General features: G+C 35.2%; 1 protein-coding gene across 20 annotated transcripts in view; it reads right to left on the bottom strand.

Moving 5' to 3' along the window:
- LOC129359565 (neurexin-1a) overlaps positions 1-26084 on the bottom strand; it is a 245119-nt gene that overhangs the window by 32825 nt on the left and 186210 nt on the right. For 14 of the 20 annotated variants that reach the window (XM_055029224.1, XM_055029228.1, XM_055029225.1 and 11 more), the window contains 3 exons: positions 13018-13189; positions 5028-5117; positions 3378-3697 (listed from right to left, as the gene is read on the bottom strand). In XM_055029224.1, coding sequence (XP_054885199.1) covers positions 3378-3697; positions 5028-5117; positions 13018-13189 — 582 coding nt within the window. The remainder of the gene's footprint in view (positions 1-3377; positions 3698-5027; positions 5118-13017; positions 13190-26084) is intronic. The other 6 variants (XM_055029238.1, XM_055029237.1, XM_055029236.1 and 3 more) reach the window with 1 other exon arrangement.

A 26084-nucleotide genomic window follows, 5' to 3' on the forward strand; every position in this document is an offset into this window, starting at 1 on the left:
GTAAAATCTTATTCTGAACGCTTACGTGGCCAGAGTTTTGAACATATATTAAGCTGAGTTTGTATTACGATAAAGGCATTGCCTTTCTCATAAACTAATCCCTTAGGTAGAGCCATGGGTTTTATTTGTCTCAGAGGTTAACTTGAACTACATTTGATGTTTTTTTTTTCTTGTATTCTAATTGATGCAAAAGCAATGGGATCTTAATAATGATGCAGCAGATGCAAGTAAAAGTAGAAAGTTTTGTAAAAAAAACTTAAGATTCAGGGTACAGACAAACTGTACCTGATTACTGCAACACTCGTTACTTTCCGGCCCTGCAAATTTTTAGTAATGTTTTCACTTGTGCCATTTTGTGCTTTTATTAATTAAAGTGTGCAAAAACAGAAATCCACATCTTGTATCAACATATGCTCATACTTTCATTATAACTGTAAGTTAATTTGGATGAGTCATCTTTCCCTCGACTACAGGCTTATTTAATTCAAAATGTTAATAAGTCTTGTAAAGTCTTATTTAGTGAATATCTTCAACCTTGTTAAGGAGTTCCTCTTATAGTTCAACATCCAGAATAAAATAAAAACAAAATCAGGTTTTTGCAATACGTGCACCAAAATGATGAAAAAAAAATGAACAATTTCTATACTCAAGGTCAAGTAAATCACTGCTTAACTTCATACCTTTTCATTTGATTGCATTAGAGAATGAGATGTTAGTTAATACTGTGTCTTATGATTTGTTTCCTTTTTTCTTCCTTATACATTTCTTTGTCTTATTTATTTTGTTGCTTCATTATAAAGCACATTGGTTAACTTTGGTCGTGGTTTGAATGAGTGCCTAATAAGTTTGAGATTCACATCCAGAAGAAGGAATTCATATCGCGTCTTTGTGATTTTATGTACACAGTTGCTGTTTCATTGTCAGTAAATATATGCATAAGCATGGTTTAATTGGATGTGATTAAGCACTGCTGTATGTAAATACACTATTAGGACGTGACAGTTCAGCAAAAACAATACTGTACCTGCTCTGCATTCAGCAGTAAGCAGACACAGCAGAAAAAGTCACTGCAGAGACAACCAATTTAGAAACTATCAGCATATGAGTTATAGTCAATGCAAGGCATCTGTGTAATTCACTGTTTTTTGTACTGGTTTAGAGTCAACTTCTAAGATTAAGTTATTTCAACTGGGATTTTAATTCAAATCTCTTGTAAAGTTAATTTTGTCTCATGAACATTTTTTTTCCTGTGGGTAATGATTACACTACTCTGCTCTAAAATGACAATTGTCTTGTTAATAAAGCATAGAAGACTATGACATTACCCAGAAACCAAAGCCCAGGGGATTCCAAAATATCAGCCCAGCCATCCATTCAAGGAGCTTTCAAAAGGGCTTGTGAGGAAAGCCGAACCCTTCAAAATCATTATTCCATCCAGTGACTTTACCCTTGGAGAGATAACTGGAGCAATGCAAGCTGACACACCTTAAATCTGCAGAGCATGCATCACTTAGCGAGCTTAATGGACTAGAATATTTACAATATGTGCAAAGGAAGTGAACACGAGTGAGAACACAATTTTTTCATAAAATCTAAATGTATATGTAGTCATTGTTTCTCTTTATGTTTATGTTCTCTTTATGTTTCTCTGTAAAACTTGGAGTAATTTAAATAATAAAAAAAAACAAGAAAAAACAAAAACAAGAGCCTCTTAATAATTTTAGAATTTATGAGTTTTAAATTAAACTAAAAATTATGACATATTTCAGAGTTTTTCAAAATGTTGGTCATCAAGAGTTTCATTGAATGCAGATCGTTCTGACTTTAATATTTCTTCAGATTTAAAATGTATGCTATGACAGAATCCTGCAGATGCAACACATGCAATTTTTGCAAAATTAAGTATAAGAATATTTTTTTAGGTTTCATACTTTATTCTTGATTCTTTATAAATGGAAGACGGAAAAAATAGTGTCTTTAATGTTATTTTGATCAATTCTCTAATCTTTTTTCACACTCACTTTCACATTGGAGAATGAATGAGAAAACAGTGAATGAAAGTTTATATATTTAAAATTCAATGACTACATTCAGATTTCTCACCAATTCTAGTGTCTGAGTGAAACTGGTGTCCAACTGCAGTAACTCATCAGGCTGTTGTGTTAAATATATCTCGATGTTCTTGAAGTCTCTCAATGACTGCAGTTTTCCATGCCTCATTTATCACCCACCCACATCATTCTGAAGCTCTTTAGTTCTGTGACCTTTTATCTTATATGGATACTTCTAATGGAACTGTGCACAAAAATAGCTAAACCTGCTGGTTTGTTCTTTTTTATTTCATTAAATTCAATCCATCTCCGAAATTTTAAGTCGATATCAAAATTTGCCTGTAGATTCCATGAATGCTTGCTGACATGTACACTGTTTAAACAGATACAAGAAGCTAGCCTTCATTTTGTACTAACGCTTCAATTGGAAGTGTGAGCTCAGAGAATGATAAGAAGGGGATGAGTGCATGACTGCAACATGGCAAATTGTTATTGATTAGAGTATTCAAGTCTATCATTATACCGAGATCATTTCAATACTTACATTTTCTTTCTGTTTTCAATCTTTAAATCACCCATTATTCTCTGAATTTTCCTCTCATCCCTCAATTTCCTCTACAATAATGGACATACATAGGAATGAGCTCAATTTTAGTTAATGTCTGTCCCTTTCCAGCCAATTCAGTTTGTGCTTTGGTAACATTTCACTAGGAATTGAGACATAATAATAGTCCTTTGTCTGTTACTCCACCAGCTATGATGTGCATTCATTCTGCTGCAATGCTGATGTTACTTAATAATAAAGTGGAAGAAAGTGTATTAAAGGTTTCATTACAGGCCTCCTTGCTATACATACTTATGATGTAAGACTAGTCCATGCTTTACTCTGAAGGATTTAATAGAATAAGACTTATTTTCTTCGCTAAAACAACCCATTAATTATCTGATAACATCATTGGATATGATACACATTTTGACATTTAAGAAGTAACACACACCTGGAGGACTGATTAGGATGATGAAGAACCTATGTGATCACTATCACTCACAGACACACCCACCTTATCCAACCGTATCTGATTACTACCATGACAAACGCTTGATAGAGCACCTGCAGATAGTACTTCAGCTGTGGAATACATTACTAACTATGATCGTTTTTTTTAAGTAAAACAAATGTTAGCTCAAGAAAAGACATTTAATGCAAAATAAACTGAAGTATGCACTTTTTTAATGATTGTTCATCCAGTGTTTGCTTATCGGCACATGAACATCAATGAAATATATTATATGTGTGTAGAAATTAAGAAAAAAATATATTCTCACATGCTGAGGTTCCCGCGGTGTGGTCTGTTTAATTCTCCTGGTAGATGCGGTGGTGGTGGTGATTTCCATGATAGATGTGGATGTTTCCGAGCGGTTGGCTGTGGTGCTCGACTGAGGCGTGATAGAGGAGGGAGACTCCCCAACCAGCCGAACGCTGCCCTGGATCTTTATATTGGGATCGCCCTCGGCGGCCATGTTGAACACCTTTAGGCCATTGTAGTAGAGACCTGAGAGCTGGCCCTGAAAGGATCGACTCCGATCTCGCTCCCAGCCCCCAATCTGTATAGTAGTTTGGCTGTTGAAGATTGTAAGCTGTCGCCCTGCAGAAAAAGAATGTTACATACATACAGGAACGCTAAACTGTGGACTCAACCACTTTCACTAAAACAGGAAATAAAAGGACAGAAAAATAGATTATTTGCCCAATGGCTAATGGGACCAATAAATTACAAGGTATCTGGACAAACCCTGGTAATTTATTGTACTTATAATAATGAGATGACAATAAAAAGGGTGAGTAAAGTAAAAGCTGAATGTGAAAAAGAAATAAAAATTGAAACTTTGCTAAAAGGAAATTCTACCAATAATAATAATGGTAATTAATAATTTTTAAATGTTAAAGTAATGCAATTAATATATTTTTTAATAGAATTCACCAAGCATGAACTGTCTTAAAAATGCTAAATTATTTTTTTTTTTCCATGGAAAATATCAATAAAAAAATAGAAATAAATATATGTCGTTATTCTATTTTTGTGTTATCTGAGTTTTCTTAAATTTTGAAATTCAAAAAGAAAAAAAAAATTAAACAGAGTGGAATAGGTGGTGAGAGTAGACTTTTAGGAATCTAGACTCAAAAAAGAAAAAAAAACAAAAAACAAAAACAAAACAATAAGACCCTGCACTTTTACTTCTGACCCTTTTAGCAAAAGCAAAACAGGGGGAAAAATTAAATAGTTGTTGCAATTACAAAAAAGATAAAATATGAAATAAACTTTGCATACAAACAAGAGGAATAAACACCAAAAGAAAATAATAAAAATGATAGGGCTAATAATATTTTAGGTCACAATATGAATTAGTTATTGAACTATAAAAACACAGCATGCACTCAGTTTATTTTATATTACAGTTTCTTTATCTCAATGACTACACATGTTTACAATAGCTGTTAAAGGGACTCAAAATTCTAATGCCAATTGATATTGCATACTATTTATCATTGCTAGCATTTTATCTGAACATATCAAACAACACTAAATAATACCCTGTAAAATAAATATAATAAAAGTGTTTCAAATACCACTTAAACACCTATGAATAGCTAAACTACAACTTTTAGAACTATCAGTTATATTTACAGCAAAATACTACAGTACTTTATAGACATTTTTATGAGTGGATAAATTTAAATTTAAATTCATATTTACAGTCCCTTTAACCATAAAGAAACACTTATTAAAAGAGCTGACATCTATAAAGTAAATACATTATTATAAAAACACTACCAACTAAATTTAACTGTTCAAAACATTTAAATTTTTACGTTTTACTGAACATTTACTTTTTTAGGTTTATTATTTACAAAATGGTACTACAACTTGGTTAAGATCAGTTTATTTTATTTGAAGTTTTAATCAGTGATTTTACCTTTGTCGAGTAGCCATTCGTCAACTACTCGACCGAGTCGGTATGGGATTCGCTGTCTAGCAAGCGCCAGGCGTTCGTTATCAATGTTGCCTTTAAAGTTTAAAGAGACATTTCATTGGTTACAATCTGTAAGGTCAAAGGTTAGATGTTCATACTTAAAGCTGAAGTTAAAGACTGCACAAAGTTAATTTAATATTTATTTATAAATTTAAAACACAGTATTTACTAAAACATAATTTGAACAAACTGCACTCTTTTTATTTTATTTTAGCCAACAAATTAGATTTAGTTTATCAAAAATAAGTGAACTATCATGGAACCTTTTCATTTTAATTAATAAAGCTATGTTAGTAAACAACCAAAAGCACAAATTTAAACATAACCATTACCAAAAACTTCCCTTAAAATTTGTATTTTCTTCTGCATCTTTTTTATATGACTTTTTGGCCAGCTACACCAAAGAATCATCATTTAATTTTATTATTATGTAAATCTTTTATAGTTATATTAACTTTAACAAATGTACCACCCATTTAACAATAGCCTAATTGACAATAAATATTAAGAAGTTTGCAATATTACAATTAAAACATAACTCTCAGAACATCTGGTCAGAAGACAATGTCAATGTAAGTTCATACACAGTTAACCCTGTAATAAAATGGCTTTGACAAAAGCTACAACTGCTAAAGTTTTGAGTTTAATTGGATTACGTATGTTAGACAGGAAAATCTTTTTAAAACATAGCACAAATAAATTATATAAGAGCAGAAGACCATCTGCAGTCCAACATTGGAGGGACATGTTGGCTTTAATGAAGGAAAACTCTGCATCACCCTTTTGTCAAGGCCAATAACCTCTCAAAAACAGAAAACGTTCAGCAAAGTGGCACTGTCTCTGAGTGCTTTTCCCCTGGTATTGTCTGCTGAGATTGAATTCAGTCAGCTCTATTCTTCTGGCAGATTGACAATGTTTGTCCCATCAACTATATTAATTCAGTTTTGGCCGATAAAGGATCCTGTAGCTAACAATGAGTCAGCGGAGAATGGCCTCAGAGAAGAGAAAATGGCAAAGAAATGAACAGAGGAGGCTAACCTTGTAACAGATGCACGTTTGATCAGATGAAAGGTCTTGGAGGTAAGGCGGCGCATAAAAAGACATTTTTAATCACATCAGCTTGAATTACTGCTGAGGATCAGCCATACAGAGAAAGGATTTAAGGCTTGTGTGTGCAGCTCATGGTGTTTAGATGCAGTTGACTGTGCCAAGTTGAAATACAATGGTCTGTGAGTGAGATTTAGTGGAGCACTTTCACCTCAGCAACAATTCAGCAAGAACTGTTCTGCACTCTGAAAGCCACACAAGAATCTAGGGTGTTTAATTTTACTTCATTAGCTAATGTGAAAACAACATTGCTAAACAATGCCCATTTTTCTGTTCATAAAAAAGAAACATGGATGAAGCCCAGTGAGCCTGCCATAAAAAAACTCATTTAGTTGCTTTTTAGACTGTTCCTTCAGCATAATTACTTTTTCTTAACTATCATTTCTGTTACAGAAGGTGATTGGATCCGAAACACACTAATTATGCATTTCGCTCATTTGTTTTTAGATCTCGACTGCAAAGGATACATAAATCTGTTTTATTTATTTAAAAACACTGAAATAATGGGTCCTCACCTAAGATAAGGTTACACTTTAAGATAAAAGTGTAGTCATTGGTTCAGAAATAATTATTATATTGGAGCAATTGTTACAGATTAAAAAATGGCGATTTTCTCTCTTTGTACCTTTAAAGTTTTGGTCTTCCAAATGTCTTTTGTAATACTTAGAGATGTTTTTAAGCATCCTGCAGTCTTAGCATGGAGGAGCATGGACTATGTCATGTTGGGACAGTACCGTCAGACCGTCAATTTACAAAATGACACATTAAAAGAAAAAAAAAAAACATAAAAGTGCAAACAGGGTCAGTACTGCAATGAGAACTTGTGGGGTCACAATAAATGTGTCCCTTAAGACTATGAGATATAAGGCATTTCTTAATAATACACACAAGTTTACTGAAACATAATTTTTTTTTACTACAGTGAATAATCTCACTGTCAACTATTTATCAAAAATTTATCAGAACTACCATCATTGGAAATAATTTACAAGTGGCCTGAAATATAAGTAGAATTTAGGTATTTTTATTATATCAACCTGTATCATTCCTCAAAATTGTTTCCTAAGAGAAATAAAGTCTAAAGAGACAGAGTGGCAAATTGACTCAGAGCCTTAAGGAATTGCTTGTTGTAGCTTTTAAAAATATTTATAAAGCAGTATGAAATCATCTATCAGCTGTTTATTTGATGTTTTATTTCAACAGTATGAATGCAACTATTAATGCAAACCGTGATGAAACACATCCTGCAAATGTTTGGTTCCAGAGGGATTTAATATCACATAAATGAAGTTTAAAGAATAACAATGGTTGTGATTTTTAATATAAACACAATCAAGAGGAAACATTTCATTTGGCGCATATTTAATAAAATGTAAACCTTTCTATATTCTTGAAGTAACAGACTTCATTCATTTACACTATGTTCCTATGAAGCCATTTTGCCTTATATAAAGAACCCTCTTTAAATTCAACAGCACACAGTTTGAAAGAGCACCTATTAAATTTCCTTCACTCACTAAAGTGTGGTAAATTGTTTCCCCAAGAGTTTTCGGCACAGATTATAGCTTGCACGATCCAACGTGAGTAAATAGTGCATTTGTTGGGGGCAAATGTTTACGCAGCCAAACACAGCTGTGCCTCGGTATTTTCAATGAGACAAAATGATGAATAATCCTTGATTGCTGTTAGAATGGAACATTCATGGAATTTGTTAATTCCTGTCACCTCCATTTGCCAGTCATGGGGTGTTAGTTATGTCACCTCTCCATTTCCTGCCACTGCATCACCTCATCTGAGGAGAGGTCAGGAGCAGATTGGTGCTTCGGAGAAATGCTAGCCTACAGCTGATGAAAGGACGGTGAGGACATATAAATTTAGAGCCGAAACGAGACACATTGAATTTCAAGACATTTTCCCTGAAACTTTCATCATTAATCAGTGTAAATTTGGGAATACAAATGGTGGTTTAATTTGTTAAAGTAGTTAAAATTCAAAATAGCAGGTTCTCTGTGCAGCTACAAAGTGCAAATAAAATTATGAAGAAAAGATTACAAGTTTTTTTCTTTTAATTAGGAATGTAAAACACTAATGAGAAAATCTTGGGTGCTGCCAGGTGCATATAGGCAAATGCTCTATAAAGTTAACACACATACATACGCTCAGAGAAAGCTTGCTATTGTGCCAGAATCCTTCACGTCTGAGCAAAAATATGCACCAATTTTAAAGAGCTTATCTTTCTGGCTCTGCATCCAATGGCAGGCTCGGTCTGTCTCTATACTGAGGTTAATTAAGTGTGGATATAATCAAGGTCTGATCATGTATTGATCCCCACTGCAGAACCATGGGGTGTTAAACAATGCTATCCCCTGGGCTTTGTTGCTGCCCATTCATCGTGTCTGCGAGCAGAGCCTGTGAGTGCTGTTAAGCTGTGATTTGGGTTGGTGTGGGACAGCCTGTCTTATCTCCACTGCCAGGCAGCAGCGATTCAGCTGAGCTGTCCCACCCGACCCACCATGCCCTTATCCACTTGTTTTTGTTTTTTTTTCATTAATGGAGTGGTCAGATAAGACAGCAACTTTATCTCATAACAAGCTCTCAGATTCTCACCATGTAAAAATGGGTAGATATTCCAACACTCAGATTGTTTATGAGATGATGTTTATGAGGGCAATTAAATAGGAGAAACCTACACAAATCTCTAAATTGTTGTTTCTTTGTTTTTTTTTTGTTTTTTTTTTCTGTACTGTGGTACAGCACAGAATGGATGGATGCTAGCTAAACTGAAGCCTCTGGATGGTGCTAAATTAAAAGCTAATATTCTGGGTTTTTTAAACCTGGAATGCATTTGTCCACTTTTAGTTAAAATACTGAGGTAGTGTGCTCACACCAGAACCTGATTATTCTAAGTTAACAAATATTTAAAACCAACAATGAACATTATGAAAGATTTGCTCTCATTGTAGCTCCTATAAAAATTTTATAAGGGTGGCAAAGTTAAGCTATAGTAAAAATTTTAGGAGGACACAGCTAAAAAAAAAAAAAAAGGAAAGTCATCCCCCTATTTTACTCCATTTCATTGTCTGACTGCGATAGCCGCTGAACACTTCTTAGGCATGCTGTGTTATGACTTCTATGACAAAATGGAAAGGCTGACTTTTTAGACTAAGGAAGAAAATGAGCAGAGATAGGCGGGAGTTTTGATGAATAAATCTCACACCTCTTATGTCGGAGGAGACACCAGACCACACTGTTGAAAAACAGTGGGTGGGATCGACATGGGGGGTGGCCAGACAAAGGTAAAAAGGGCAGAAAAAAGAAGAAAGAAGTGCGAGCTAAGGAGAGGAAGAGACAGAGAGCACTGTAAGTGCACCAAGCTCTGATAACAGTAAAAGAATAAGGCCAGGGACTTCTCCATTATCTTTGTGTGCAGTGCGTGTTCATTGGATGCTTCAATAGGACACTGCATTGTACCCTCTGGGTTTGGCAGCACAATTGTGATGGTATTACGTCTACGGCCAAAGCTCCGGAGAAGCAACTGATTTTTTTTCTTTGCTGCACAATTATGTACAGAAAAAAAGAAAGATCGACCTAAACTACAACAAACAGGAGACTATTTATGTGTCTGAACGCAAAGCTAGCATTTCAGATTTTCATAATTGTCCTAAAGACTTTTAATGGCCTTTAAGCATCCAGTATGAGACTTTTTAATGAGGTTATGAGGACAGTAGTTGTGGGTCTGCAAAAGCAATTATTTCCTTGCTTTCAGAGTGGTATCACATCAGCCCCAAGTTCAAACTCCTCCTCTCTCCTTCTCACTTTCCAGCCATCATTTTTATCTTTCTTGTCCAGATTTATTATAATCACTGATGATCCGTGAGTGGCCTAAGAAGGACAGAGGGTTGCTATTATGAGTGTGTTAGAGCAATACATGGATGCTAATCAAACAACAGGCGAGCTGAGATTATAATGACTTTGTATGCTGGGAAAGGGGGGAGGACCACGCTGTAATTGTGATTAGATGTAATTAGTTTGCTACAGGCCTAATAATGTAGCCGGACTTGGCATTGTCACTGAAGTGTGATTGGTGGGAATGAGGTTGATAATTTTTTCCAGCAGCATTTAAAATCTATCACTTGCCATGAGATGATTTATGTACATAGTATCCACCCTTCAGAATCCATTGATGAGAATTTACATTAGTCAAATGTTGGGCAGATAAGCTGTGACAGGTTTGAAAGCAATAGATAGTCGCTGTCTTTTTTTGTCCACATTTACCTACTTTTACCCTAAATCAGTCAAATTACAGCTGAAATGAACAGCTGGGAAACAGCAGTGATGTTTTGTGAAGTTATTAATTATAGTTACTTCACCTGCATCAGACTGATGCCTTATCAGATGCAATTCATAGAAAAATGAAGAAATCCTCAACTGGTGGGAAGGCTAAGAGAAGACATCAATTGTAGTTTTATAGCACATTTTTAATGATGGACTACAACACGGTTAGTAAATATTATCTGTCTACATTTTCACAAGAGAGCATTGTTGTAACTTTGTTCCAGTGACACCAATGCACTAGATAGAAGTATGTAATTGGAGACTGGATTCTGTAACAGACCCGGATTGTTCCACCCTTGACATTACAAATATATTTCTAAATTTTGTGTCGATAGAATCTTTCAAATATTTATCAAAGATATAGAATATTTACCCTGTATTGGTGGGTGGCAACCAGGTGAACATTAATTGCAGCAAAAGAAATATTAACATAGGAAATCATTTGACTTTTGTGAAAAAAAATCTATTGCCTTGTTTTGCCCAATTCCAGTTCAATTCCAGAAGTGGAGTCAACTCTTTCACTTTCCAACAGGCTGCCATTTGTGGGGCATAATAAAAAACAGTTTGTTTAAAAATTCAGAGTTTGATAACGTTTACTTGATTAAATCAGATGTTCTATCTGTCTGTCAGCATTTCACTGCTCCAGGGATTTGTTAACTTTTCGACAAACTTTTACTGCTGTTTTAAACAACTAAAGGAACTATCATAAGCTAAATTAAACTTAAATTATTTTGACTGTAGTATCAACATAATCTGTTTTCTATGCTCTCTTAAATCTGCTATGGTTTAAAATAATGCAATTGCACTCTTGACAGGTCACCAGCACATTTTAGGAGTTAGATGCATGCATGCACTGACACTCACTTCCAGTTGCGAGTCATTATTAACCTAACATGCTTGTTTTTGGACCTGCGTGAGGAAGCTGGTTTACCTAGAGGGAATCTATGCACAGGAAAAAAAAGTGCAATCTGCTCTGAAAATGATTCCAGTCAAGATTTAAACTGGCAACCTTCTAGCTGTGAGGCAACAGCGCTAACCACAGGAGCCACCTTACAGCACGCATCTTTAAATGCAGAGATGGGAGCATGACCGCGTTTAAATCTGCTTCACATCCTGTCACGACCACGTCAAAAGCTTTCCGTTTCACTTTTTCACCTCAGGCAAACTGTGAGGTTTGGGTTGCAGTCATAAGACCATCTATCATTTAGTTGAATGCACAATTCTCCACAGAAAGGTCACTAAGGTTATGAAGACATGAAAGAAACAGGTTATTTAGTCTGTGTGTTTTGTGGCGTACACATGTTGTGGTTTCTCACATCTTAACAAATGTGATCATGCAACTTTTGCTTTTCTGGAACCATAGCTTGTACCTACAGCAGAACTCAGATTTGGATTTGCATCTGTCACTTTGACATGTCTTTACACTCAGTAGCTTTTGTCAAAGCCTTACATCAGGTAAAGAAGTTAAGAGTTTCAACAACACAAACAGTAGCATCAAAATTTGAATAACTGACATTTTAATACTTTACAGAAACATAGCAGTGTTGCTGAGTTTTAGTGGCTCACCAGTAGACTACTGCATATTTTTCACCTTAAAAATAGTGGCACAAAGTTGCCTTTCCTGAAAAACATGGCAAATTTCTAAAAGGTTGAGTTGTTGACGGTTGGGATCTACATTTCTACTATTTTAAGCCTACTTTTCTTTTTCCAGTTACTTCCCAGCCATTACACAGGGCTGCAATTACTGCATTTATCTTCTGCTGTCATGTAAAGTGTGTTTATAAAAAGTGCTACACAAATGAAATTATTAGCAGCACTAATGACTAAGAAAATTAACACAGCTTGGTTTTTGCGTGGGTAATTGTGGTTTATGCTGTCAAAATGATGAATGGAAAAGTGCATTTCTATGCCTAAACTAGCTGTTAAAGGTAGCCAATCATCAACCTGGTGTTTAATTCTCCATAAGCACTACATCTACTTTGACTGTTAGTATAGGCTTGTCCAACACAATGCCATTCATCAATTAATAAATCAATCAACTATATTGATGAAGAAATAAATATACAGCACACAGTTACAATAAAAGTGGTAATTTGTCAGGGAACATTCTATTGATCAAAGCCCCTTAGAGAGTAGGTAAATTAAAACAGCGTAACACGGACATACAGACGGTGTGGTTGACTGTCCTTTGAGACCGTTTATTACTTAAGGCTTTTAAATAGGAAAACGCAACTTCAGCTTTGTGTCATTTTCTGAAGGTTATTTAACAGCCTTCTCTTGATCATTATCTAGTAATAAAACTCAGCAACACTAGTGGGATTCCTAACAGTTACTGAAAACTTAAACATAAACAGCAATTAAAGCCCATGCCAGGTTAACATATAGACATCCTAACAGATAAGTCTTTAATAGCTAGCTTGATAACATCTAGGTCATTTTATCTCCTATAGGCAGCAGCAGATGCAATTGTAGGCAAAGCAGTGGGACTCACCTGTGGGGTAGCGCTCAATGACTGGCAGGTCATCCACCTGCAGAGTGGCATTACCGCCACTCCTTGTAAACTTCACTATATGGTACTTTCCATCATTTACAAACTTTGATGTCTCCTCGATGTTTATGTCATCTGTTCCCACATTAAATACTACAGCAATGTTTCCTTTTTCCTGAAAGGAGAAGAGCACAGACAACAAGAAGAGTTAGCAATGATGTACTGTCACTGCGCACAAAGATGTTACAAACTATATCAAAACATATTTGGATTTTTCAAATACAACTTGTAATTTGTGAAACATTAATTTGTAAATTAAAACAAACAAACCCCCAAAAAACATGTATACATATAGAAACAGTTGGGGATTTTGAGTTTTCCCCAACATATAATTCTTAATCTTTTTGTTTCATGAGACGAAAATATAGTGACACTATGAAAGGTCGAAAGTGAGCTGATGTTGGAAACAACATAATGCTTTTATGCCATCGATGAGAGATTCATTTATTTCCTGTATGACAAGAACTGCATTGCTTTTAGAGCTTTTAGAGCATTTTATAGCTCAGTTTGGTTTGTGGAAAGTAACTGAGTTTTATTTTTGTTTACTGCTAACTGTGATCCCATTGTTTCAAAAAGTCTCCTCTTGAAGTGTCATATATAGCACCGTATTTTCTGTGTGAATAGCATTTATCACAATTTGTTTTTCCATTGCATATGCATTGCATGATGTTATCCAAGTGTGTGTGTGTGTATGTCACACTGAGCTTTCTGTTAAAGTCACAAAAAATGCATTTCTTTGAAGAAGTATTATATATCAGTACCATTTTTATTCCCACCTAAAATAACTAAAATTACAAATAGATGTACCACATCAGGTGAACATTACTAGAATATGACTGTTCATAGCTTTGAAGATTTGTTTTTAACACTAGATTTCATGTTTTCATGTCTTGAATGTTGATGTAAGGCTGAATACTGTGGACATTTTAAAGCAGTGTCTGAGGCATTCAGAAAGAAGTCTGTGGCCAGGAAGGGGTTTGATCTCAAAAGAATTTGAAATCATTCATTGCAAAGTACTGAAATGGAGGGAATTCAAAACAACTGCCAACATGCCCAGGGTTGGCCTTCTAAAGCAATCGGAAATTGAAAGGGATCCCCTGATAAACAGAAGTCTGAAAAAACTAAAAAACAAGCTCACCAGCAATGAATCCACCGTCAATCGTATGTCAGACAGTGCTTGACAAACAGGTGAGATCCATCTCTTCGTTTTCTACACCTGCTTGTTCTTATCGGATCACAGACTGCTTCCAGCTATCATTGGGCGAGCAACTGCCACAGACCCTACCCACATTCTTACAACTAGGACAATTTAGAAAGAAAAACTTAAGAATAGAATCCTGCAACATGACAAAGACCCAAATCAGTAAATTTATCAAAACTTTTCTGCAAATTAAACATCGGGAAGTCATAGGAAGACTCACAGAACCCAGGTTTGGATGTTGCTGACATGCTGTGAAATTCATTGTAAATTAAATTTATGCCCAATTGCGTACGTCTGTGAGAAAGGGAGCAAATTTTCCACTGACCGATGTCAACGGCTGGAAAATGGCAACAAGAAGCATCTCACTGAAATAATCTGAGCCTAGGAATGTAAGAAAAACTATTGGTGGTAAGGTGTCCTGATTTTATTCTTCGCCAAAAGAGATGTGTGTTGATATATTTTGTTTCATATGTAAAACAAGGCTATTTTTTTATCTGGTGCAATTAAATCACTTTGTATTTCAGAGAGAAGAAGATTAGACATTGTTATGAGAACATTTATTAACAATGAACTGAATATTTAATGGGCCGTCCCAGATTTTACACAATGAGATTCATTACTTTATGTATTATGCTGTGTATATATAATATATATATATATATATATATATATATATATATATATATATTTAATTGACAAAATTAAGTGAATTACTCAGCTAATGTTAACTTTACCTACTAAGCCCCGTTGTGTACAGTTGCCATCTGGCACTCTTTATTCTCTACAAACATGAATAATCCTCTTAACTCTGTCTTCATAAGGCACATTTCAATCTGTAAAGTTTTTTAGGCCCTTTTAGGCACCTTTACTACACAAGCTGCATGAACTCCGACTATGAAGAAATAATACAAAAATACCTCAGAGGTTTAGAACTCATCTTATCCACAGTCTCCTTCACATGATTAGTATTAGCTTTAATAAGCTCCTTTTACAGTACATGATCGAAGTCCCTCAATCCTCCTGTTTAATCCAATGAAGACAAGTGCGTATGTCGGTGCAGCCGACTGCTCTCTCTGCTTATGAGCTGCAGTGAAAGCAGCATCTGGTCGGAGGCTCAGCCTAGTATAGCGGCGCAGCACTTTGCATGTCATTATCCAGTCAGCACAACCAATATGCTGCCGCCTCACCATCTCTCTTTCCAACTCTCTCATGTGCACAGACCGACTCCTTTTCTGAGTCCGCCACTAAACAAACATGAGTATGCATGCTCTGAGACCCCGGCGCCTTGAAGTACAAAGAAGAGTTGAGTATGTCAGAACTGCCAGCAGCCACACCGCAATTAAAGCCATTTGTAATGTGTCACACCATGTTACCAAAACTAGGACAATACTATGGTGTGTAATGTAATTTCAACAGATTATATAATCTGATCCAGTAAAGCTACAGTGCTAACATAATTTACTCACTGCTTGCAGGCCCTAACATCGACCTGCTAACATGGAGAAGCAAACAGATACAACAGCTATAGTCAGCTTTTCAGACCTGACCAAGGGATAAACTGCAGACACTTGTATAGTGTGTAAAATCTTGTTAAACTATGCCATTCAAAGAGACGTACTTTTCCACCATGAAACATTGATAAACGAGCTTCTCAGTAGGAGTACAGCAGATTCCACAATCATATGGTATCATCAGACTTTATAGCTTGGCTGATTTTCACACAATTTCTTGAATTTTAAAGTCTTGGATAATGGCATAGAAAACATGAAACAAGCCTTTGCGATTTTAAAATGGGACTTTCTTTCAGGAGTAGCGCATACTCAATGCATTAATTCTGAACTTTTTTTTATGACTATCGCTCTTAGAAAAAGAGACAGGGTAAAAAAAAAAAAGTTTCAGCCGAGGCACTAACCCAATTAAAATCCTGCTTTTAATAGCCTCCTTCAATTGACTTTTAATGTTCCCTGCGGTCTTGTTAATAAATTTACTGCATTTAGTCACAAACTGCCAACTTGAATTTTCAAAGCATAAAGAGCACCTCAGCGGTGGTGTAGAAAGAGATGAGGAGGTAGATGAAAGACAGTAGAAAGGCATGTAGCGATCAGATTGAAGAAATTAAAATCCAATAGACAAAAGTATATTTGCCCCCTGAACTTTTATACATTTTCTCATGGGAAAATCAAATTTCTTTAAAATATATTTTAAAGAAATTTTGTTTGTAGCTCAACATATCTTTCAGTTCTTTTAATAAATGAAAACATTGCATTATATTCACCTTCCGAGTCAATCTTTTCAGTAAGAACTTCAAGTCTTTTGATATTTTGGAGGTCTTTTTTTGGATTTATACGTCAAAATGTTGACTTCTCTTCTTTGCAAAGCTTTATTTTTGCAGAGGAGTGTCTGTGAACATCAATTTTCAAAGTCTTGCCACCGATTCTCAAAATAATTAAGATCTTTGAATGTCCAACTGTATGCACGGGGCTGTGTTTCTTTCAGCATTTAGCTCCATATCTTTCCATTAACTATATTGGTAGGATTTAATTTAGTCATACCCAAGTAAAAAAATAAAATAAAATAACTTGGATAAAAATGCAAATACCGAAATTCTTGGGATGCAACAAATGTAGTAAACAAAACTCAATTTGTTGTTGCTTCTGTTATCTGAGCTGTGATCTGTATAAATAGTTTTTAGAAATATCAATCTGATACATTTCGACGTGTACTGAAAAGAGGTCGACTTAGACACCTAGTTCAATGTTAATTTTAGAACTAAGACGAGCCGAGTCCAGGAGCACAATTGGGGTGTTGGCTTATGTCAGGGAGTGATTGATAGATGCTAACATAAGCCCAGCCATTACACCCTGCTCAATTTTAGGGCTGCTCACTTGGTAAGTGCTGGTCCCCACAGGGCTGCCCTCCCAGGAACATACTGCGCAGAGCACACACACCGCGCCCGAACAGCTCAGCCCTGCCTGACACTCGGCACGCTGCTTTGATTAATTGCTCATCAAGCTGCAATAGAGTTTAATTAACTGATGAAGTTGATCCACTATTCTCCTCTAATCTGCTCTTTTTTTTATGCTTCCCATCCTTGCAGCTGGAGGGTGGAGTAGCTGCAGCAGCACTCAGAGTGTCAGTTTGTCATTAAAACTCCCCATCTGCACTCATTATACCAACACAGAAACTTGTTATACCAGCTATAAAATTACACAACATCCTCAGCAGACCAAGAGTTTTTTTTTTTTTCCTCTGTAGTCATTAGGTTTGTTGAGTGGCATAATTTTTTTTCTTCTAATCCTGTCTGTAAACTATGTTGGAACGTATGTGTTAAACAGTCAAAGTAGTTTATTAAAATGACAGTAAAAAAAATATAAAAATACTGCTAACCTACGTATTTCTCCCAGGATCTCCATGAATGACACATTACAGATTAAATAAATCAGTTTATCACACTGGTGTTTTGGTAAAAAATTACATGGTGTGCTGTTTACAATATGCCTGGAACTCAAACAAACCAACCGCAGCAAGTCAGCAAGATGCGCTGGTGTTCAAAATATTTCCTGAGGTTTGGCTTATTGTCCCTGCAAAAAAAAAAAAAAGAATTCAGGAGAAGATTTACAGACTATGTTGAGCCCCTTCTCCGATTTCTGCAAAAAATGAACACCTCAGCTTAGTCCATCCTAATGTTTTGCTTGTTCATGAGCAATTCACATTGACAACCACTGTGCTCCTGTCACATTCTGTATCTCATCAGTCTGACGCCACAGGACAAAAACGTGTCTCTCTCCAGCGCGGATGTCTGTGAGGGGGGTCTGCTGGCAGGTGAGAGACCACCTCTGCCATCCCCTCAATATGAAATGTGTTTGTCTCTACAGGATGTGTGCATGTTGAGAGGATGTTATACTCTGGTGAAGCTAAATGTCTTAACATTGGAACACTGTGCTCTGCACCTTATCTTTTAATTACTTCTGACAGTCTTTGGCTTCATTTTAAAGCAAAGCTTGGCTAATGAAATTACATAAAAAAAAAACAATAATGATGAGAAATAAAAGAGTAATTTTTTTTTGCCTGAACAGCATGTGGCCCTCATGATGATCATTATATACAAATTTATTTTAATGACAATAACAATTATAATTGTTTAAGAGTAAACCTATTAAGAATAAACTTAATTTCACAAGCCCACCACTACTTGATAGTATTCTATTTATAAAATTTGTTAAAATTTACTAAACAAATGTGAGAAAATCTTTTATGATTTGGATAATGATGTTAAAACATTTTAAAAATTTAAATTTACATGTCAATCAGCTGCATCCTGAGGCCTAATCATTCTCAAATGCAGGAGAGGATGGCAACTAGCCTAACTTTGCTAAAGGATAATTTCTTTATTAAACAAGGTGCTAAATAACTTACTCAATTTACACTGTGATGTAATTAGAATCCCTGATGTAATTATAAAATGATTAAGGTGATAAAATAGTTATATATACAATGCTTTGCTGAATTCTTTTCTTAAGCATTTCTTATTTTATTTTATGCTGTTATTCTAATGAAATTCTAGGAATCCACAAACATGCCTGCTAAAAAAAACTAATTATACTTGCAAAAACACGGTGCTAAATAACTTTTACAATTTACACTCAAATGTAATTATGCATTTATTGTCACTCTAATTAGCCTAATTCAAGTGATAAAATAATATAGTTAATGCTTGGCTGCATCCTCGCATTACCTATTTATTTACCTATTTATTATGAGCGGGTCTGCATAATTCCAGTTATTACAACAATCATCCACTCTTTCAGTAATAGCATTTTATGTGTCTGTATAAATTATATAGCAATCATTTATCATTTATCTTTATCATTATATTCAAATCAAATCAAAATCAAATCAAATTTTATTTGTATAGCACATTTCAGCAGCAAGGCATTTCAAAGTGCTTTACATCATAAACACAAGTCATGCAACATAGAATAAACAATACATTGTTACATATTACATTTCAAATACAATTCTAAACAGGTGTGTTTTTAGTTGAGATTTAAAGGAAGTCAGGCTTTCCGTTGTTTTACAGTTTTCTGGAAGTTTGTTCCAAATTTTTGGAGCATAGATGCTGAAAGCTGCTTCTCCTCTCTTGGTTCTGGGGATGCAAAGCAGGCCAGAACCAGAAGACCTGAGAGGTCTGGAAGGTTGATAAAATATTGATGGATCTAAACTTCTTTTGATTCATCACAATGTAATAATTTATAGTTTAGTTCGTTAGCTTATTCTAAAGCCAAGGAACTATATCAAGTCGTTTTATAAGAGTAAGGCTCATCAAAGACAACATTTATAAATTATAAAACAGCAGTTGGAAAGATTGGCCATATTAACAAGAGATATAATGCTATTTCATCATTTTAAGATAAATGACATGAAGATCTTACTAGATCTCAAAAGTTTGAAAAATGTGAAAAATATTTGTTGATATTACTGCAATCAGATCTGAAAATGAATCAGGTCTGAAAGGAATTCATATATTATCTAGAATCATCACACATTGAGTTATTCCAAGCCTTCACTTGTAATTTTGATAATTACGCCTCACAGATAAAGAATACCCAAAATTCAGACTGACAAAACGAGAATGCTATGAAACTCAAACCAACACCCTAATCAGGTTATTAACTCAAAGCACCTCTAAAGGCTCCCTGATCCTTTAAACAGTTTCTCACTCTGAGTCAGTAGGGTAATCGTGGGTAAGACCACTGACTTGACAAATATCAACATCCTTCACATGGACAGGAATCCACAAAATGTTATTGCTGAAGAAGGGAAAACGCACAAAATCCATGTTGCTTGAAGTCCAGGGAGAAGTTTCCACAGTCAGCGATGGTTTTCTATACTATGTCATCTGCAGGCTGATGATCTGATCAAATTTATCTTGGCAATGTATTTTAAATTTGGTCTCTTGTAATTTTAAAGCTCCTTGTTTGATGAAGATGGAATCTGTGGCATATTGTTTTATTTCACGGTGGTTGGATTAAAATAATCCTAAATTGATAGAGTCGACTACTTCCTTTTTGCACTCACTGAATAATCTTAAAATTACCCATTTAAAAAAATAAAATAAAATAATAAAATAAGGTTGTGGAATGTGACCTGTTTGCTTTTGGTACTGAGCATGAATTTTGATCACACCAAAGTGTTAAGTAGGAAATGTACTGTAATATATATATAAAAAACAAAAAACCTTTTTGTACTCATTAAAAGTAGAGTTATTAAGCCTACATTGAGCTGGAACTGACAGACATGTCAGTAAAAGGAGCTGATCAATGGCACTTTTGAAAAGGAACTGATCATCTTTTCCTGCAGTGGCATTTGCTGCCTGTCTGAACTCTTTCTGCGGCTCTATCCAGCCTGTGACATATTCCATCAAGTGAGGTCAACAGATATCTGAAATTTCGTTCTCTCCCCCTCAAAGAAATCAATTCAGGTTTCAGGTGATTCTCCTGTCTGTCCACTTGTGACAGCCGGCTCACAGTCGGGGTGAGTTGACCTTCATCTTTGTCCTCTCCAAGAGGACTTCCTGCGTCCCCCTGAGCATAGTCACAGTCCAGCTCACCTCATCTGTACGATTCATACTGCATGCCTTTCTGGCCAAATAAGATCACATACTATCAAGTGCCTTCTGAGGGAGATGGGAGATAGCACAATCACTTGAGTAAGAAATAGGGGAAATATGTAGTGGATTGAGTAGAAGTGGCAACATGCGCTTAGAGGGAGGGAACATATGCTGTGAGTAACCCTTTATTTCAAATTATGACTCAAACAGACGCTGAAAATTATTATCTTTGTCATAAAATTTTATAGGGACAAATATTTAACTTTGCCCTCTCAGAAATTATTTTCTTACATATTGCTGTGTTTTGAAATCTCAGTTATTGGGTTGAAAAGGGTGAAAGGTCTTGTCTTTTACTTCAACCTCTTCCCCTACCAAAGCATACTGGAACTCAACACACCAAGGTATTGAGTTTCCAGAATTTTCATATGATGCGTTTCCTAGTTATCAGTGAACACAATTCATGAACAACAAGGCAAATAAATTTTACTAAAAAAGGCATCAATTATTTCTTAAAATACAATATAGTCTTTTTCATTTTTGCCATGATAGTAATTACCTACAATCCATAATAGTTAAAGATGAAATAACATTCGGCTTGTCACTTTCTGAATGCTCCTGCTTTCATCAGGAAGACAGCTGCAGGGCTCACACCATTTCAGATCAATGATAATACACATTTTTAAAGTTATTCCAAAAGGCAGACATATCCAATGCAAGTTGCCCTTGATCTACATTTTTACTGATTTTTGTTTGTGAATCTATTTGAAATGTTGCACTGGGAAACTAGAGTAAATTACAGCATCGCTACTGAATGAAAAGTGTTGAGCTAAAGCTACAGGACGTATGTGGTTTGGGTATCCAAATAGAAAGAGAAGGGGAGGAAGTAATATACTTTGCAGTAGCTATGATTTTTGTAAAAGAAATAAGGAGTGAAAAAATAGAAATGTGATGTGTTCCTAACTACAATGAATAAAGCACACAGACAATGCTATAATAAACCAATAGTTATTTTCAATTTTCTCTTTCAGAGATTTTGACTATAATTATTTAGAAACAGTCAAAATATTTAATGTTTTGGCTTTTGTTAATGCATTTATGTAAGCCTGATTCCTAATACAACAAATGTCTAATTAAATATTGCAGCATTATCTTTAAAATGGTAATTAATGATTTTAGTAAATGAAAGCAGTATCAGTTTATAATTGTGGCCAGTGGAACAATGTTGATTTGAACCTATTATGCAGTAACTTGGTCAAACCCAAAATGTTTGCCTTAAAACGAACTCTGAAAAATGAAAGCCAATCTAACTTTAATCATAAACAATCGGAGCAAAATCTTGCAGTCATAGAAAGTTCAGATGCAAATTCAACAAGTTTGAGACATAAAACTTTAAATTTATAGAAGAAAAACATAACATCAGTTTGATGTTTGCTAGCTTAAAATTACTGGCCACAGTATGATGATGAAACCACAAACTCTGAAAACAAAATAAAAAAATAAAAATAAATAAATAAATCAAAAGCATCTATGTTGTAATTCTCCTCTCTGCTACTGGCACTTATAAATATGAGTTTAACTTTGTTGGATTTAGAGCTATGGACGCCTTCCAGCTAACTTCAACAGCCCCACTAGATGCAACACTGAAGCTATCTCACATTTGGCATGAGAACCTGGAAACTCCTGCCCGTTGCATTTGCAGCACAAATTAATTCAGGGCCTTACCGCTTGTAGAGAAGTGGTTCAGAAATAGATGTGTTGCTGGCTAGGACCAAAGTTATGAGCACATCAATTAACACAAACGATAGTGGGGGATTAGATAGTGATAAATTTAGGTAACAATCCAATCTTTAGATTATTTTTTGTTCATCAATGACGGCCTTGCCAGTTAAAACTAAATCGGACCAATTTTTGGTGAACATTTGAGGTTATAAGGCCTGTTGCTATGGTAATGGAAGAATGATATGTATGGGGCTGAAGTTAGTTTTCTGTATTTTTGCATATCAATCAGACCAAAAATGAGTATTAGCAATTCAGATGGATAAATTCAAATCAGACAAAGCAACCTTCTAAAATACATTTCCTTCAACCCTATTTTAAAAACAAATTGCAATTGCATGTGTTGGACTCCAATTGATTAATGGTCTTCCAACAGGTGCTTAAAAACTGTGATGTCTGCCGTGTTAAACTAGTAAATGGAAGATTCTGGCAATGCCTTAGGAAGAGCTCAGCTGAAGATAATCCCAAAACAAAAGAGGGCTTTTGCTATCTTTGACACTGTTTACTTTTTTTACGTTCCTTCTAAAGTGTAAAAGAAATGGTCAAGGAAAAATGAGACAAATATGAAAAAAAACATACTGCTTCACTGTTGGAATAATTTATTTTAACCACAAAATAATAAAAAGAAGATATAGTTATTCTTCAACAAGAAATAAAAAATACAAAGTCCAATTCAATTGTACATTTTCAGCTTTATTTCAAGAAAACAATGGAAGCTGCAGAACTTGGATGTAGTGAGTTTCAGAATACTGGCCATAAAGTTTGAATTGCTCTACCACCCTTTCTGGCACAGACAGCAGGCCCTGATTAAAGGATCTGCAAGGGACATTTCAATGCAAACAGTCTGGAATATAACATAGGGCTTGTCCATGTAAGAACATGTTTCCCCAAGTTACAACCAGGAATCTAAAGCATGCCCGATTTTAAAAGCGGAGTAATAATATATACTGGATGAAGAACAATAATTTCAGTCTTTTTAAGAAGAGAATAATGTTTTCAATCATATTTCTTTTTTATGCAGTCATACAGAGACAACTGAAATTGTGGTTAGTCTTAAAATGACACCGATACTAGTGAAAGTTAATGTCTGGAAATGTGAAATGACTGAGTGCCTTCGTCCAGAAAACCTTTAACCTAATCATTTTATTAATTTGAAACATCTACATTAGAGCCTGCATTAGTAGCCAAAGTATTTATTTGGTTTTCTATCAAGCTACACAAAGTGGCATTATTATTATGCCACTCTGTTAGTCGGCCATCAACAAGGAGCACAAATAACAAACAACTCCTCGACAAAACAAAATTAAAGTTGAATTTATGTAGCCAATAGCTCTTATTTAACTGGGTTAAAGCGTTTTAGGGTGCACTTTTCTGATATGAAAGCCCACAAGAACTTGCTCCCAATACTTCTACAACACTGAGAAAGAGCCAGGCTTTCAAATTGCCACCATCAATCAAGAGGTTTTAAACGATGCAACAAGCAATTTCATGGATGGCTTTTTTTTCAACTTTTCCCACATTATTCCCCATCAGCCCCATGTACCGTACCCGATTTATTTCTTCAAACAACCTACCTCTGTTTTCCATTGACTGCGGCAGCACAGATAAAAACAGAGTCCTCTCACGACTCTCTCGTTTATTCATGTCCAGTAACTTCTCTGCGTCTTTTTCCACATGTTTACATAGCTCAATGACTTTCCTATTCCAATACAGGAGCAATTTCATCCCTGAAGAGAAATCCATTAAAACATCTGAAACAAGAAGTGCTATGTCATGACAAGAAACAGTCTTTATTCAAACTTTATAAGAACAAACCTCGCTCTGTACTTTTGATAATAGAGAACTGCTTCCCTTCATAAAATAATGCAAAAATATTTCTGCTCTCAGCAGTAGCGATTATTTTTATTTTTTATTTTATTTTTTATTTTTTGTTTTGTACACTAGGTAGCAGATCGGATGGGTGTGAAGGTTACAGTTGGTGTAGTTGTGATATTGAATCTGGTCTCAGTGTTTGTCTGCGAGCTGTAAAATTGGAATATCCCCAACAGCTAGCGGATGAGGTGAGATCTAGTCATAATCAATTCAGGCTCTGCACATTAGCAGATATGAAACTGCCTACAGAAAAGCTCGCAGTGTGTTTTTGATACAAAGGACATGATAGGAAACAGAAGATAAAAAAATGTTTCCCAGAAGCAGAGAAATGCACCTTTAAATTGATTCAAGATTACAACACAAAAACACTAATTCCCATATTTGACTCAAACTCATACTATTTGACAACAGCAAAACCTAATTTTCCAGCAGTAATCTGGAACACAAAGCTGAACTGTTCTACTTTACATGAAAGACAGAATTTGATTCAAACCCAGAATAAACGACAGGCTGATTATTGTGGAGGATAGCCATGGAATTGCTTGTTTTCTGGAGTAAATTAGATATTTACTGAATGAATGTTTGTGCCTTCTCTCGTATAGTTTGTAAATTTCTTTGTGTAAAAAAACACAAATTTTCATCACACAATGAGGGAAGACACAGAGGAAAAGCAAAGGAAATGCATCTTTTTGTTTTTCATTCCCAGAATCAGCATATGTTTTAGAAAACAGAAAATATAATTATTTTGCTGATTCATTTTGCATTTCAAATGAATAAAATAAAAATAAAAAACAATACAACCTTAATAAATCCTGTCATATTTGAAAATATTTTTTTTTCTTTTTTTTTAATACATTTTTGAGAATGGCTATGTGCCCATCTGCCTTGTTATGGAGAACCTGGCCGACTGATGAACAGACGGCCAAGATGACTAAACCTGACTGAGTGTTAAATACAGGGTTTATAATTGGTGGCTGGGCTGAGCCATTTGCTAAGGGCTGACCAGCTGGAATCAACTACATCACTGATGCCTTGGATAATAGGATATAGCATTACGGCTGCAAGTACACAAGGGGCATATAAATTAAGAAGCACGATTGCTGTGCTTTTCGACAATTTCCATTGTAATGTTTCTGCTCTCCAGTTTAGAAGATCTAGGTTGCACCCTTCTGTCCAGATGAAGAGGTGGGTCATTGTTTATCCTGATGCTGTGGTTAATTCAAAAATGCAAAACTAAGTCTCACATCTGGTTTTGTCACTTCACCACTCTCTATCACACATCAATAAATTGCATTGTCTTCCCCGAAGACAAAAACTGGACAGATTAATTAATAACATAATAAAAAGGTGTTCAGTAATTGTCAGAATTGGCAGTTTCATTTAAGGCTTTTTAGTTTTCACAGGATTATCTAACATTTGTAAACACCTGCAAACTTTCCTTACACAGATTGGAATGATTACATTTATCTCCTCCCTCTGTCCTGTGGCAGACATACAATAAGAAAAAGCCTTTTTGGGGCACAGTGTAGTGCCAGCAGGCATCGCTATGAA

The sequence above is a fragment of the Poeciliopsis prolifica genome, unplaced genomic scaffold, assembly GCF_027474105.1.
Source record: "Poeciliopsis prolifica strain line A6 unplaced genomic scaffold, Auburn_PproV2 SCAFFOLD005, whole genome shotgun sequence".
Taxonomy (NCBI): Eukaryota; Metazoa; Chordata; class Actinopteri; order Cyprinodontiformes; family Poeciliidae; genus Poeciliopsis; species Poeciliopsis prolifica.